General features: G+C 40.1%; 1 protein-coding gene across 1 annotated transcript; it reads right to left on the reverse strand.

The window, feature by feature from the left end:
* Positions 1–679: 679 nt before the first annotated feature.
* On the reverse strand, positions 680–17685 carry LOC117487897 (interferon-induced very large GTPase 1-like). Its single transcript, XM_034136657.1, is given in 7 exon segments — positions 680–4304; positions 4306–5615; positions 10344–10601; positions 10821–11084; positions 11175–11256; positions 11382–11457; positions 17450–17685. Coding segments are annotated over 6 exon segments (5295 nt in total). The 5' UTR covers positions 11424–11457; positions 17450–17685; the 3' UTR covers positions 680–965.
* Positions 17686–17727: the final 42 nt, after the last annotated feature.

Consider the following 17727-nt stretch of genomic DNA (forward strand, 5'->3'; position numbering starts at 1 on the left):
GTAAATATTATAACATGAACATAAAAATGTAAATATTTGGAGCTAAATGCTTGATTGGAATAAAAAGAAAGACTTTCAGGTTTTTGGTAAGGCAATGACATATAGCACTCAATAAGGTAAGAACAACATTCATGTGTAATCTACATGTTGACATTTAGATTGAATGATATGATAAACATTGAATATGTAAATATATAATTGAAACAAAATAAGAATAGATTCTAACTCTCTGGGAAACGGTCACATGTCAAACTGAACTTGATTACAACAGACTTTCTGTCATGTTTACATGTTGACTGTACCACCACTAAAACACAATGATTCATTCACTGATTTAAAAATCTAAATGTGTGGCTTTTGATGCAGCTCAGAAATGAAAAGACAACAATTCTAAATGTGTCAATAAAAATGTAAATAATAAGAATCTGATACTTATTTGAAATAAAAGACATTTTATAATCTTCATGTTGACATGAAGACTGAATGATATTTTAAAACATTACAATTGTTAATGTGTTTACGACAAAACCACAGAAAAACATAAAAGCAAATATTTTTGCATCAGTTACTAGTGCTTTTTACAGTACTACGGCTTCCACAGATGACATTTTTTAATGTATTTATTGTCAAAGCATTTAATGTATTCATTGCTATCGGGATGTTAAGAGCATTCCATGGAATATAACAAAAAGTGTTTCTGAAGTAAATTACATACCCCACCTTTAATTGATACTACAATAACAACCAAAAAATAAGGATTTAAAGTATGTTAATCAAACTGAAACGTTTACAAATTCCTTGTAAGTTGTTGTTGAAATATATGGTCAACTTTGCCATCTCATAAACAGCATGTTACTTTGTGTGCTTCTCTTCATATAAATCAAGTGTAATCTAAATGTCCATGAGAGGATGATGACTGTAATGAGGAGGACGGGACCCTCTGTGAGCACAAAGCTTGTAGTTTCTCATTTGGAATGAAATGACTCTTTGAGGCTTGCCTCTGCTTGCTCAGGTGTGATAAGTTTCCAAGCTGCAGGAATATCAGCAGGCTTTGCATCGTATGTTAATGCAAACGCTTTATTGAACTTTGCCATTACATATTTCCAGTAGTCTGATGCCTGGAGGCTTGGATCTGCTTGGATTTTCCAGTCCGGATAAATTTCTTTGTAGCGCTTGAAAGGGTGCGATTGATCTTTTGTAGCACTGCAGAGAAAAGAAATGTCACTGTTCACAAGGGAAGAGCATATGTCAATGCAAAGTTTTTCTGTATCACTCCATCTGTATGTACCCAGACCCTCTGGTCGATGAAGTGAAGTGAAGTGCTCAGTGTGGGCTGTTCCTCCTGCCTCACAGGGTGCTTCGCAGAACGGACACTGTTTACCACATCCAATCAGTGTGTTGAAAAGCTCGTTCTGAGGATTCACATGAAGGCTCTGTAGTTTAGTTTGGATGTTTGTTTTCTTAAACTTCTCTCTAAGAGTTTGTGCCATCTCCTTCACACACTTAGTGAGCCAGTGAGCAAACTGTTCCTGGTCAGCCTTGTTCAGGGTCATGAATGCACCAAGAGCATCCTGGGAAATGACCAGTTTGTCACCAAGTTTCTGACAGACAACTTCAACAAATGACTTTAAGTTGCCACTCTTTTCTGTTTTAGCTTTCTGGATAGCATTATTTATGCTGTTGACACATGACTCGAGATGTTGTTCCTCAAACATCGTAGACCCATCTGAGAAGCGTTTCAATATTTTGTTGAATATCCATTTCTTTACATATTTCTCATAGGAGCAAATATAGCTCTGGTACTTTTTAAAGTCACCCTTTGAGAGCAGTTCCAGTAAAAGTGAACACTGGAAGGATATTCTTGTGCTGAACTCCTCACTTGTCCTCATTTCACCAATGATATCAGGACCCAGGGAGCGGTTTATGAAGTGTTCGACTGCAGGCTTCAAGCATCGGTCTGTGAATTCTTCTGCCTTCTTCTGGCACTGGTCTACATTATGGAACACGTCTTTAAAATCAGCAAGAAACTTTCCTTTGTTTTCGTTCAGACATCTGTAGGGATCCTTCTTTTGGATGAAATCTTCATGCATTCTCTGGAACCTTCTGGCTGCGTCTCCACAGATGTGCTGTTTCAGAGAGACTTCAAACGTGATGTCTGTTCCAACTTTGTGATTGTTTTGCAGCCTCTCATCAATCATGTTTAGAATCTCCTCAATGTAGGTATCATGGTAATTGCTCTTTCTTTTAATTTTTTCAGTCATCATCTGTGAGCAATCTGTAATGATGCTGTCAGCTGTTTGTTGTACAGCTTTTGTGTGACTTTGAGCACTGAATAGGTTTTTAAATCGCTTGATAAATCCTTCAGCTATATATTTAAAAGGCACCAGTCCATACTCTTTCAGGGTTTTTTTACTCAACAAACCATTCGCTTGACTTCCCTTCTGTTTTAGATTTGTTCTCAGGTGGTGAGACACACTGGTGAAAATGTCCTCAACCTTCATTTTTGTAAAGGAAAGTTCCTTCACTGTTTTAGTCCACATCTTGTCAAATTCTTCGTCCAGCTCTTTCTCTTTCATCTTGATGTTTTTCTTCCTACATTCTTCAATCAATGCACAAACTCTGGTCTCTAACTCCTTTGTATGGTTCTCCTTGATTTTATCAAGTTCAGTCATTCCCTGTCTGATGTCAGCTGCAGCTTTGAGTTGATTAAACACAGAGCTTTCCATTTCTTGTCGAAGGCTCTTTGCACTGTTTGCAAACTCCTGTCTGTATCCTTCAACAAGATAGACATGGCCCTCTGTTTGTTTGAAGTACTTGTGCAAATTTTCGAGAAGCTTTGTTTCCCATTTAGACAGCTCAGTCAAAACTTCACTTTTCAAATGCAAATGAAGTTCTGTCATGTCAGATTTGTCAGATTTATCAGCAGGTGTACCGAAGTTGGAGAGTCTTGTTTCAGCTTTTGTAACCCATGTGTACATTTCTTTTTTGAAGTCCCATTCCCATTTGTTGAATTCTGTGCACAGCCTCATGTATGCATCAGCCACGAGACTGTTTCTGAAACTGAAGATGAAGTTTTCATGTTTTACTGCCGTCCACAGGCTCTTCATCCACTCTGTAAACTCCAAGATATTATTAGCTGACGATCCACAACTTCCCAAAATGTGGATGATGTTCTTCTTGAGCTCATAGACTGCCTCGCTGTAGCCTGCATTGACTGGTGCCATCGGTGGGTTTCCATTCCAGAGTCCAGGAATGTACCAGTTTCCAGTGTCTGGGCTGTACTCCATCACATCAGTGAAGCTCATGTTCTCTTCTTTCTTTTCCATTTTGGCTGCTGCCTGGGTCATCTCGTTTAACTGTTGCAGGAGCAGTTTCCTGTCTCGCATGTTCTTGTCATGGGCTGAAACATCCGACACATTCTGGTGAACAAACTGACATTTGGGCTTTTTGCCCACCTCTTTCATCCTGAGGAAAGCGTGTACAACTATCTGTAGGATGTCCTTCATTTCTGTTGAATTCTCCATTGAAACATTGATGATGGTGATATCACTCAGCCCCACAACAAGTGTTGCAAGCTCATTGTCGTGCTCGTGGCTATTGTCCAGTTGTGCGAGCTCTGGTGACTTTAAGCCCTCAGTGTCAATGATCACCATGAAGTCACAGTTGAAGTCTTTTCTGGCATCTTCATTGATTTTAATCAGCAACATAAAGGCCCCTCGAGTGCATCGACCACTGCTGACTGCAAACTGCACTCCAAACATGGTGTTGAGGAGAGTGGACTTTCCTGTGCTCTGAACTCCAAGAACTGTGACTACCAGGATCTTGTTCTTAGGAGACACCAAGTCATTGAGCTGAGAGAGAACGTCACTCACCCATCTGAGAGGTATGTTGGATGCTTCTCCATCTACAAGCTCAAGTGGAAATCCATCAAGCATTAACTCAGCACATAGCTTGGGGAGATGCTGTAGTTGTTGACGTGCTGGGTCTGTTTCAGGAAGGGAAAGGGAAGCTTCATAAATCTGCCCCATTTCACGGAAGAAGTGTTCAGTCCCTAATGAGCTGTTGGAAAGTTGTTTGTCAATCTCCTTGATCTCCTCTTTGTTCTCAGGGTTTTTGCATTTTTCTTTGTACTGCTCCCTGAGGTCAAAGAGTTTTTTCCGAGACACATTATCGAGGTTCATTCGCATCCATTTCAGGAAATAGCACCTCTCTATCCCTGGGCTTGATATTGCATAGATGAAACATGTCATTGCCTTTGAGATGTCCTGAGAGTTCTGTTTTTCCCGAAGACGTTTTTTTTTGTAGCTGAAGATCACTTTTGTACTTTTCTATATTTTCAGACCCAACTTTCCGAAGCCGGAATTCTTCCTTCTCTAAGCAAGTAAGGTCCTTCCATATTTGGCCTTGCAAGGGAAGCTGAGCTTCTTTGTATTTAAGAAGGTCTTGAATTTCTGATGTGATGGCATCTGCATTTTTCTTCGCTGTCTGGCAGTCTGGAGAGTCTTCATCAATCCAGATTCCCAGTTCATGGGCAATGGCAGACATTTGTTCAATTCCCATCTTCATCTGTGAGTTTTCAAATACATTGCTGACTTTTTCCCGCAAATCTTTGACAAAGTCTGCATCATTCATGCCCTTAGTCTTTAAAAGGATGTTGCTATTAGTCAAGTCCAACTTGGTTGCTACCTTTTTTACAGCATCTAATTTGAAATCTTTGCTTTGACGGTTACCCACCAAGAAGATCTGGGCCTTGTGGTTTTGGTTGGTTAGCAGCTCACACTCAGAGTTCAAAGCGTCAAAGAACACAAAAACTGCTGCAGATGTCTGACACAAGAAAGCAAATTGTGTTTCAAATGTAGCAATGTCCCCACGAAGGTTAGCTACAGCAACTGGCTCGCTGAAGACATCCATGTTTTTGTTCCCACAAGGGAGGTACCAAGTCATTTCAACCAATCCATTGGATATTCTCCTTGGACTGTCACCACACTCCATGTTGGAGTGAACAAAGGTGTCATGGTACTGCTGAGAACTGCTCAGAAGCTCATTGAGGATCTTTGACTTGGACAAGGAGCACTCACCCAGTCTAACAAAAGATATCATTGGAAGTTCAGAGACAACAATTCTCTCTTCAATAAATCCCCTGGATTCTGAAAGTTTCTGAGGTCTGTACTTTTTAACAATGTCTCTCATGGCCCAAAGCATGAGTGTGCACTGCTTTGTGTCACAGTTGGGAAGCAACAGAGGCACGGAAAACTGACACATGGACATTTTGAGGGCCATTTCCTGCTGTACAAAACCATCAGAGCACAGGAAGAGAGCAGTGACAATGTCAAGGGGATTCAGTGTGTCATCTGAATGTGTACTTTTGTCAAGATTATCAAGATCTAAGTGATCACCAGAGTTTGACTCGCATGCAGATGTACATTTCACATTCCTAGCTGTCACATTAACCATCATTAGTTTCTTCAGAAAATACCATGGAAGATCTGAATTACACTTGGCAGGTTCATCGGTAATGGTCTTCTCGTCAATGCTTAGAACTGTGCTGAGGGACAGCTTCTCTCTGTAGTGTTGATCCAACCCCAGATCCTCCAGTAAGCTCTCTAGGTGTGTCTCTGTTTTAAAAAACAAAACATGAATATTAAACCCATTATCTTTCTCATCGATCCAATGTTTAGTTTTACATTTCTAACATTTGACTGAATTTTGCTTTAACACTGTTCTGAAATTAAATCTTGCAAAAATTATGACTATTTTGGGCAGTCAATCAGTAAACTGCTTGCCTAATGCATTGATACAAAACCTTTGACAATAGTAGAATGAAATCTTCTGTTTCAATTAGTTTTGAAGTTGGTCCCAAATGTCGATTTTTGTGAAGAGAAGACACATAATAATCTAATGTGCAGCATGCAATGAAATTGATGGAATTGTAAAATGACTTGAAAGAGGTGGATAGAGATATTTGTGAACACCAGAATACAGCAGATTTATGAAATGCTCAGAACTCTGACCTCGGGGTCTGGAAATTATCTGAAAAGACTCAAGTAGCGCGTTCACACCGGAGTACTTTTCCCACAATAGTTCATCAGAACTATGATATATTTGCGTTCATAAGAACCATTTTTACACAGTTTTCAGTCCCTGCTCGAGAGCAGGGACTTACGTGGGAGAAAAAAGTTCATACGTCTGATTGGCTGTGCGGAATGCAAACCACACCCGTTTGACTCTGAATTCTTTTTTTTAAGCGGCCATTGTATTTGCTCGCTTCGGGCAGCGCACCCGAAGAGATTACTTTTGTGAAAGCAGTTATTATAGCAACACTAAATAAATCATCGGAGCGGTGGAGTGATAAGGATGTGTCGGCGCTTCTGGCGATTTACTCGGAGGACGCGATCCAGAAGCTTCTACTGAAGGCAATGTCCGTGGTTCAGTAAAGTTAGCAGACCTGGAAAACCGTCCACAGCGCAGTCATGCCGGGAAGGTAAAATAAACTACATGCAATGCATTGTTTTAATCTGCACAATACTGGTCTCAGATGTACTTTTATTTGCTCGGTAGATCAAGTTAGCAATGCTAGGTTGAATTGGGTAACACTGTTAGCAGGCCGGAACCGAGCTAGCTAATAACATCTAGCTAGCTCGCTAGCTATTCTCGGCCGCTATAAAAACGTTTTGACTTTTGAATAAGTGTGCAATGTTCTGTAATTTGCTTCACTAACTCATGGCATTAATCGTGTGTTTCAGGCGAGGTGTTTCTCTCTGGATTGGAAACTAGTTAGCTTTCCCCTCCGGGATAAAACGATAATATAACGTTAGCAATTAGCATGCTAGCTGGACATAATGCTACCTCTAACAATACATTGTAGTTGCTATAATTTCATGAGTAATTTGCAACATGCATTCTACATGTTAATGTTAAAAGCTTAAACAGTTGATTACCTGCATGCCACAAAGACTGATGTTCTAATATTTTTGCACATTTAAGTAAAAATGTAATTGAAATTAAATTTATTTTTCCTTTTTTTTATTGATTGTTATAATTGTACTCAGCCATGTTATGTTAGATGTCAATCCACTTACACTGTAACTACTCTGGCCTTGAAAGAAGGTTACACATCTAACTGATGTCCACTAATCCCTATAAAACAAAGTTCAAGCATACATTAAGCACAAAACAATAAATAAGGGCACTATTTTTTATTTGATATTATTTGATCCTGTCTTATCTTCTACTTTTCACCTGCATTTTTTACACTGTCCCTGCCTGCACCATATCCAATGTTGTCTTTGTTGACAACCTATTAGGCGATTAAACTGATCTTGTATCTTGCTTATTTCTCCTTAGGAAAGCGGGCACGGGATGACAGGTTCCTTGACACCATCATGGCGATGGACCGCCGTGCCATGGTCAGCAAGGAGAATGAGGACCTGCGTGCCAAGGAGATGCACGACGAACGGCTGCTGCATTCACACAAGGCCCAGGAATCGGACGACCAGCTGCTCATGGTGATGCCGCACCATGCTGACTCGGCGGCGTGCCAGGTGGAGGTGTCGGCGCGCCAGGTGGAGCAACAAAATACCTTTCAGGCTGGGCTTCTGGCAGTGCTAAGCGAGCTGATGAAATCCAACAGGCCTTCAATAAAAAAATTAAGAAAAACTTGTCGTCGTTGATAAACTGTACAATGACTTGTTGGGAGGCGGGTGGTGCAGTGGTCTGGTGCGTTGGTGTTCGGATCAGGGGAGCACAGGTTCAAACCTCACTGCAGTCAGCATGTCGTTGTGTCCCTGGGCAAGACACTTCACCCCAAATTGCCTACACCTGGGACAGTTAATTTTGTATTATTGTGATTATATATATATGCCACTGTTATTAATACTGACACTTCACTTTGCACTAAGGTGTGTCTGCTGCTGAGCCTACCTATTGTTATTATATTATTATTATATATATATATATATATGTTTTGATACTACTGACACTTTATTTGATATTGAAAATGTTAACTTCTATTTACATGCATATGACACACCTGGGACAGCGTGATGCTGTTATTGATATTGTCTTGAGTGTGCAATAAAAGAGAACCTACATGGCGATTAAACAGAGCCTGTATCTTACATTTTTCATTACATTTCATGTAACTAAGCTTGCTTATTTCTCCTCTGACACTTTATCTTTACAGTGACCTGTGTATCATCCTATACATCACATGTAAGTGATTATTCTGATACCATCATGTTTCATCGGTTATAAACTGGCGAAGCTTTATTTATTGTGGCTTTCAAAAAGATAATTTCATTGTATTTCAAAATGGCGTCCAACACAAGCACTATTTATTTATAGAAAGAGAAATGGTTAAGTTTGTTATTACCAGTATTGTGAGTTCAATATTTTTAATTAATGATAGTAAGGGAACATCTTAGGAGTTAGTGTAGTGAGTTTCAGAGCAGTGTAATAATTATTTGACCTAAAACTAAATGTTTTAATGAACATGACATGGGGATTTGCTAACTTTTGATTTCCCCCATTTTACACGACACAAATGGAGGCCACTATGGGCCAAAACTAACACGTAGGTTTCTGTAGGGTTCATGGCAGACGGATGCAGTTGCTCTCAGGAGGATATATAATAAAGGTGTGTTAGCTGCTGAGCCTATTTAGTGTGCATACGACACACCTGGCACAGTTTATTCATTTCACACAGGTTACACTGTGGTTACATCCATAGCGCGTGCATGTCGTCGTCCAATCCCAGTGTTTCCCCTATATACAAATAGTGGCGGCGCAGCGCCGCTGCTGAAATATGCGCGCCGCTGCTAGGGGGCGCCAGCCAGGTACCCAAAAAAAAGAAAAAATAATTTAATTTTTTTTTTTAATTTATTTCTTTTAATTAAAATAATAATAAGTGGCGACCCTTTTTCATTTTTGATTGTTTGTTATGTGGATTTGTAGTATTTGTGTTACTGTATGTTCAATAAAGGTGTATTTTTGCTAAATCTTGAGACATTGCCACTGTATGTACTAGGCAGGGCCGATTTTGGAGGAGGAGAGCTCTCCTGTCAGAGAGGCTCAGTGAGGTAAAGGACTCTCTGAGTGTTTAGATAGTTCACTTTAGTCTAAGTTATCTCAGTGGGTCTCAAACGTTTTGACCACAAATTATGTAAACACATATTTCCAAGGCACTCCTTTATAATTATTATGATAAATAAAAACAGGTTTGAAATCATTCCAATGTATACTATAGGACAGTAAACCAAAACTATCGTTTAAAGTTGGAGAGATACAAAGATATGCATGAATAAATAAATGTTAACTAGGTAAAATAAGATGAATGAATGAACAATAAAAAAAGAAAAAAGTTACATTTATTTGTTATTGGCTATGGTAGGTTATTGGTTATGTTCATATACTTATTGATTATTAAAATGTAAACCGATCTTTTTCATATGGGTGTTTTAGAGTTGTACCCCCTAGATCAGGTCTCTAGTAATTGTGTGCTCAAAGGGCACCAGATTGAAGCATTTTACTTTAAAATGTTCAAAATAATCTTCCCGGGGGGGCATACCCCCGGACCCCCCTAGAGGATGTGACGTCCACCCCCCAATTCAAACATGTTCATACAATACTGAATACATTTGAAGCGATTTTGACGTATATTACCTATGTCAATAAGTTTCTATTTTTGTAGTGTATTTGTCTTTTGTAGAGATTTTTCATTTATTCTTTATATATAAAATCTTCTTCGCACGTGCACACACTAAAAAATTCCACGCGTTCCGCGCTCACATTATGCTGGGCCCACGTGCCTTAGCACCGCTGCTATGACTCCATCCTAGGGGAAACACTGAATCCTTTTGTCAATCCTTCTTAACCGCCTTCGCTTCCGAATCAGCATTGCTATTGCATTTGACTGGTCGACGATCTGTATTTGTGTTTGCTTAAATAACTCAGACGAAGCTCATGTCTGAGGTCGGAAGGTAAACAGACGCCTCATATACAGCAGGTGGGCGCGGCAGTATATGCGGGAGGTTTTTCTTCTTTTTCTCTCGGTTTTTTGGATTGCAACTTTAAGGTGCATACCGCCACCTACTGTACTCGCCGTAAAGTTGTTTGCGGCCTGCCAGTAAACCCAAAGCAGAAGAAGAAGAAGTGACGTCAGCGGTTCATTTGCCTAATCCACCCCCAGGAACTCATTTTGGTGTGAACGTGATCTGCTTTAGTTCATCAGAACTAAAAGAGTTCTGATGAACTAAAGTTCTCATGAACTATTGTGGGAAAAGTACTTGGTGTGAACGCGCCTAATGTCTTTATCAACCATGCAATAATGATTTTATTTGACTCACTTGTGTTGGCAGATGTTACAGTTGGCCTGCTTAAACTTCCATTCCGAAGTTTTGTAGAAACCTGTAGAAAGTAACACTCCCCTGGCTGCAGGTTGTTGAATGTCATCTTGTTTGTGTCAGTTGTCTCTTGCACACTGTCTCCCTCACTGCAACAAGTCACAATGTAACTCTCCACTTCACCAGCAGGGGGGTCCCAATGCAGAGACAGTGACTCGCTGCTGACCTGGTCGACTGTAATCTGCACAGGAGGGCTGGGCTCTATGGGAACATATAAAGGGTTCACTGAAACTGAAAATTCATATTCTGTCAATGTTTGTCTGCATTTTAAAGTGCAAGTAAAATAGGTGTAGTGACCCTTATTTGTCTGAAACTAACTTTTAACAGACATTTCGTAGATTTGTTCAGGAAGTGATCCAAAAGATTCAGAGAACACTTTAATATATATTAGATTGTTATGGATTTGTTTTTCAAATTTACCTGTGAAGACAGATAGCGAGGTTGCTTTGCTTTGATGTCCATTGTCTGCAATCCTTATGATGCTGAAGGTATACTCAGTGCCAGGAACCAGTCCAACAACCTTCACAGGGCTGGAGTCATCAACAGTCAAACAGCCTCTGTGTGTTTCACAGAAGTAATTTAACTGTAGTCTAAACCCAGCAGAGTTTTCAGTTGGTGGAAAGCCAAGAGAAACTGTCTCCTGGTCAGAATTAAGAACTGTTACTCCCCCTGGTGGAGGAACATCTGTCATAAGAGAAGAAAAGTACATCTCAGTACCTCCTCATAACGCTGCATATTCGTTACATTAGATCAGTTATTGACAGTCACACTTACGGTCCGACTCTGGTGCTGCTGGAGTGTTCTTTCCTTCCTCACAGCACGGGTCAGGGAAGGAATCTGATACATCATAATATTCCTTGGTAATAAGAAAAATATGTTTTAATTGAAATATGAATGAGTTAATTAATAATACCTTATTCACAATAGCGTATATGACAACATCTATTTGTACTGTAATGTTTTAGTTATTTAATTGTTTACCTCCTCATCAGAGCTATCCATTGCTGATACACTCTCAGCCATCCCACACTCTCCAGATTATTCAAACAGCTTCTCACTGAAAACATTGAAAATAATCATGTATTTAGTTGGGCTATATTAAGCATTTCATTAAATTATGCCGGTAACCTTAACTCCATTGCTGCTTGTTAGCTGCCTGTGTTTCGTTGTCAGTTCAGCAACTAACATTGGAATAATTTCAAACCGTCTTACTTCAGAACGATAATGTGTAGCCCTGCAATAAAAACGTTATAAACTACCACTATAACCGTTATTGATTTAGTCAACTTCATTTAACACCTCAAAGGTAATTATACTGACAAGTCCTTTGTGTAATTTTTGATTGATGACTTTGCATCAAAGAAGGCAAGGAAGGTCAGACTAGATGGCAGTTTGGGAGTTGAATTTAGAGATGCCTAATTCTGTAAATAAGTTATTTAACGTGTGTTCTGTTCGGTTTGTGTGTTGAAAGATTTGTGCAATTTAGTATTTTCATTCTATAACTTATATGTTATATTCATGGTTGCACCGCCCAGGGCACCATATCAGCTAGAACCGCCACTGAACACAATAGGACCGTCAGTAAACCAGTTTGCATAGTTCTATCAGGGCCGGCCCTTGAAATAGGCAGTATAGGCGAATGCTAAGGGTGCATCCATCCATGGGGGGCGGCAAAAATTGGGGGGGAAGAAAACAAAACCCACTATTAACGATATTTGATAACAAAACAATTTCCCAATTTGGGATCGATAAAGTACATCTTGTTATCTCATCTTAACAGAACTACGCCTACATTGCTGACAGCGCCCATAAACTATGGCGCTCCCCCCCTAGTCAGGTAAGTTGAAGTGCCCTGGGGGGCGGGGGGATTTTCTGAACTGACACTTGACCTGCCGTGACAACAACAAAAGACGCTAACTACCTGACGATAATTAGCCATCACCATGTTGAAACTAACAAAGCTATCTGGTGCCCAGGGAAGAAACAAAAGAAAAGAGGAGGAGGAGAAACGGGACAAAGGTACAGTAACGTTAATGTGATCATTAATCAAAAGTCAATTGAATAGTTACCGTTGATGGAACAGTGTTAACTTGCTGGCTTACTTTTAGACGATAGCAAGGTTGTTTGTTTGCTAATCAATAGTTATATTTAAAGTTAACGTCAATTACCGTTACTCCCACCTTAAATTCAGGGACATTTGGAAAGATTATTCAGATGCTACATCACCTGTTATATTTTCATCTACATCTGTTGAGGCGAGACAATGTTTGCCCTGCTTGTAGTAATAGGCTAGTCCAGCGGTTTTCAAAGTGTGAGGCGCGCCTCCCCTGGGGGGCGCCAGAGAGCTTCAGGGCAGGCGCAGCGTGAGAAAAGAATTACGAGAAACAGTGAAATCTAGCTAGTTAACTTCAGACAACTTTATGCGAGCGGCAACATGGATCGAATTTTAGTGAAGTTACCTAAAGTGAGAGAGGAGACAGCGTCTGGCAGAAAACGGAGGAAGTATGACCACGATTATTTGAAGCTAGGATTTTCATGGACCGGTCCTGGCAGGGGCGGACTGGCCATCTGTGTGTTCTGGAGAATCACAGAACGGCCGGTCGTCAGCGGGCCGTTGACAGCCGGCTCGGTTGGCTGACGGCCGGTACCGCCCTTTATTTTAATAATACTTACTTTGATCAAAAGCAAGTACCGTTCAAGGCTGCAGCCAGAGGATGATCTGAGTTTATTCCTGTCTACATTGCATCATCCGCCTGTGCGCATCAGTTTCTGTTTTCAAAATACCAAACAGATCATGCATTTTAGCCATGCCTCATTTCGCTCTATGTGCTGTTTGCTGTCTACGGGTCTGATTCTGCTGACCACGCCCCCCTGCAGGACAGGGGAGACGTGCTCTGATCAGCTGCTGGGCTGTCAGAAGAGGGGGAGAAAAAGAGATCTCCGTCCTCCGTGTTTTATTATATAGAGTCGTTATTCATTTGTTTTAAACCTCAATAAATAACAAAGAAGACCTTTGACCAGCACTTTTCAAATTTTGTCCGGAAGATTTAAACTTTAACGGACATCTTGACCGGCGAAACAAACTGAAACTGAAACTCTGCCGCACGGTCCCCTCGTTCCTTGGAAGAGGCGGAGAGGTGGGTGTTTGTCATCTGCTGGTGGACTAACCGGAGAGAATTACAGTGCTTGCCTCGACGGGGAGGGATTGCATTGCAGCGGGAGCAAACGCTTGCCTCGGGGAGGGAGAAAAAAAGCCACAGCGGAGAATAAACAGAAGGGTAACCATGGTAACTATGGGCGGGAAGTCTTCTTCACTGCTTTTGTGGCAGACTACAGCGCCACTTACAGGCCTGGCATATGTACTACAGCGTCTCCAGCGCTTTCGAACGGCAATGGCCGTGGCTGTCTCCTCCTGATTGGTGGAGTTGGCCCAATAGCCGTAGCGCCACCGTCCTGACGTCAGGACAGTGTTCAAATCTGGATCAGTTTTTATCAGATCCGTTGCAGCCCCTTTTTTAGAGATTTGGGTATGGAGGAAAATAGAGAGGGTTGTGTTTTCTGACACTTGGTGAGTTCCCTGGAACACCGGGGACACATATTCATGTATAAAAGACGTACAAAAGTGCATTTTGCATGATAGGTCCCCTTTAAAGTAGGGGTGAGTGTAATAAGGAGGCAAAGTTGACGTTCAGTGTGTTGCCGGGAGCATATAAGGATTTATCCACGATGTTGAAAATGTAAAAGAAAAATCAAAAAATATGTTTAAAACATAAAGATAAACAGGTTTTAAAAAGTTATTGTTTAATATTTTAAGGAGGTGACGCTACTCAGCCAATCAAATCGGTGCAGTCAGTGAGTCAGCACGATAGGGGGGGGGGCGTGGCTGTTCTTATGTTCTCTGAGGGGAGGCTCACCTTCCCACACTTTGAAAACCCCTGGGCTAGTCATTCAAATGCTATTCCTTTTAGCACAGGAATGAACATCCCCTTCATCAGGCCTTTATTGCATTGCCTTACAGTTTATGCTGTCTAAAGTATGTCCAATAGTGTAAAGTGTATCAGTGTTAAAATGCTCGCCATTACTGTAAATACTGAATACCTTAGCCTTTATCTTTAATATGCTATATTACACTGCATTTAACTGCTTCTTTGCCATCTGGTTAGATGCAAAAGCTGATTTTACAGGTGCTTCCCAAAAAAAAATTTTTTTTTTTTTATTTCAAAAAATGAAACATTCATATATTCTAGATTCATTATACATAAAGTGAAATATTTCAAGCCTTTTTTGTTTTAATTATGAAGATTGCAGCTTACAGATCATGAAAATCACTAATCCTGTATCTCAAAATAGTATAATATTAGATAAGACCAATCAAAACAGGATTTATAATACAGATATTTAGATCTTCTGAAAAGTGTGTTCATTTATTTACTCAATACTTGGTCGGGGCTCCTTTTGCATAAATTCGACATGGTATGGAGGCAATACATTCCATGATATTCTAATTATTTTGTGAGCTGCACCTGATCTGATTTCTATAATATGTCTTGTGCAAATATAATGCATCTCTTGATGGTCACATATACTTCTCTTCTCTCTTCAGATGCACTTTTGAAATATGTTGGGTCACCTGCAGACACCTTCTCCACCTCAGCACAGCCCAGCACTGCAGCAGCATCAATTATACTGTATATTAGGTTATTTATACTGTAGTTTACTATATTTAGAATATATTATAATGTGTTGTGTCAGCTCTAATTTGTCACCTTATTTGTATTGTATTTATAATTCATTTTATGTTACTTGGTTTTGTATTTAGGTTTTGATTTTGTATTTTTGTTGATTTAAAATAATACAAACTCAAAGAAACGTATAAAGCTTCTGTGCTTTTATTAACATTGGAATTTACAGTGATGCAAGCGGCCTGGAGAGGGGTGGGGGTAGGGATGGGTACCGAGCCCCGGTATTAAACGGGCCCCGGGGCTGAATTATTAAAGACCGTGGTACCGTTAAGCTCCGACGTTATCGGTCTTTTTATCGGTACTGGAGACATGTAAAAAATATGTCATGTGTATTATTGCTACACAAACATTATATTGCAGTTTTAGTGTCGCCAACTCCGTTTCTAAGATGCAAAAAGACTGCAAAATGCAGTAGTATTTTCGATCTCTCCAAACCAGACGAGTGATCTCTCTCCCCCGCCTGCTTGCGAGGGGGCGGGGCAGTTTACACACACGCAGCTGCTCCATGCAGCAACACACACACACGGAGGAGATGGCGGAGAGAACTAAGCACTAAAAGGTGTGGTTAAACTTTACCCGTCTCGATGTGGACAATGCTCGTTACCTAAAGTGCAATAAGAGTTTAGCATGTAAGGGCGGTAACACGAGCAATTTGTCTAAACATTTATCAAAAGTGCACCACATTCAGACGGAGAAATGCACCGGGTTCGACTGTCTTTCTAGTAGCTCTGTAGCCCCATCCACGTCAGGTGTTACAGTATGTATGCTAGCAGCAACACACGGAGTTAACTCAATTATACAAACATGGGCTAATGATTAGAGGTACATTTATTTTGTTAAAGTTTCAGCCATTCTGTTTACAGTTCTGTCATCACATTATTTAATACTATTTGTTAAAACATTGTTGTTTCTTTTGATGTGAAATACTATGTATTTAATTTAAATAAAAAGCAATGTTAGTTTTGTTCACAATTTGTTTATTTTCATTTTTCATTTATTCGTTTATTTGAATAGGGACAATGCACATTAATGAACACTTTAGACAAATAATGCTTCAAGTGTAAATATGCCGGATTTTAGCTTTGAGCTAATTTCCATCCGTAGTCCCTGACATACAACATATAGTTAGTTTACCTCATTTTTTTCTCCAAAAGAACCGATAAAAGTACCGTTAAAAGACCGGACCGATAAGCGGTATCGATAAAAGTAGTAGTACCGTTAAAACCTTAACGATACCCATCCCTAGGTGGGAGGGTGCCAGCTAAAATCTTGCCTAGGGCAGCAAATTGGTCAGGGCCGGCCCTGAGTTCTATGACTCATTGTGGGTGATTCTTACAGCATATGCTGCCCACACCTTCACTTTCATGAATCCCTGTATCATGTGAATATTAGCGAAGATATCTTTACAACGTGTATTAGCGCCATTGCCTCTTAGTATGCAACCTAAATGACAATGTTAAAGTAAAGGAACAACATATAGGCTATATAATTCATATAACATATCAATATATTAAACATATTCATTCATACGTGCACGCCGTCAGCCGCCCTGGAGTCTGGACAACAGGTGTTATGCCCGCCGAGACATGCATGCACCTCGCGGGAGCGCGCACAGTGTAAAGCGAAAACGCCCAAACATTTCAATGATTTGTACGGCAAAGTAGGCCTACGGTTTGGAAACGATATCATTTTCTTTTTGGTTCATCAATGGTGATAAATAATCTGAAGTCTATAGTTTATGAACATTAAGAGTCATTAATATTTATATTTTAGTAGCATTTCCTTGATATGATTGGTCTAAATTTGCAAGGTTTATTTGAGTAATCTTTCATTATTTCTCAGGGCGAACTCTTTTGTGTTCTTTTCGCTGTGTTTTTAAGCATTACAGACAGCTTTAATAAACTGTTATTCTAAAGGTTTTTAAATGTGGAAAAAATAATGTAACATCCACTCTGTCCAATAAAGTACGTGCTGATACACTATTTGATTCACAGTTTGATTTGAAGTGTCCTTACTCGAGGAACAAAGTTACTATGTGGATGCATTATTTCGGCAACGCTGGTTTTTTAGCTGCCAGCATTTGCATCCCCCTGTTATTTCAGCCAAGATGATCGAGTGTTTCCCGCGAGGTCCATGTAAAACACGGCATAACACGGCCTGTTGTTCTGTGATTTTTGATAACACACAGATGGCACACCAATCGACTCAACCTGTGTAAGGCCAGGGAAAGCCCAACATGAAAACTATTTAGGGATCTTAAAGAGAGAATGTAAACAATAATTGACAAAGAAAGGTTTGCCTACCTACCTTTGTTGATTAACCATGGTAGAAACGATGCCTCTTCTTTTACCCCGGATTGTTTAACTAGCCTACTGTAGGCTATATGCAATATTTTGTCATATAGCCCATGATCTGTCTTGAGTCAGGTTTGCATTTCTCTGGCGATGCCAAACCTGTTCCAGGCATCTCCTTTTATATTTCTAGTGCAGTGACTTTCTGTTTTGTTTCCTAGAAACGATTGTCTAGTTTACAGTAAAGTGAAACTTATGGTTGGTCTCAGGGGCGTGTTAAAATGTTCTCATGCT

The sequence above is a fragment of the Trematomus bernacchii genome, unplaced genomic scaffold (assembly GCF_902827165.1).
Source record: "Trematomus bernacchii unplaced genomic scaffold, fTreBer1.1, whole genome shotgun sequence".
NCBI lineage: Eukaryota > Metazoa > Chordata > Actinopteri > Perciformes > Nototheniidae > Trematomus > Trematomus bernacchii.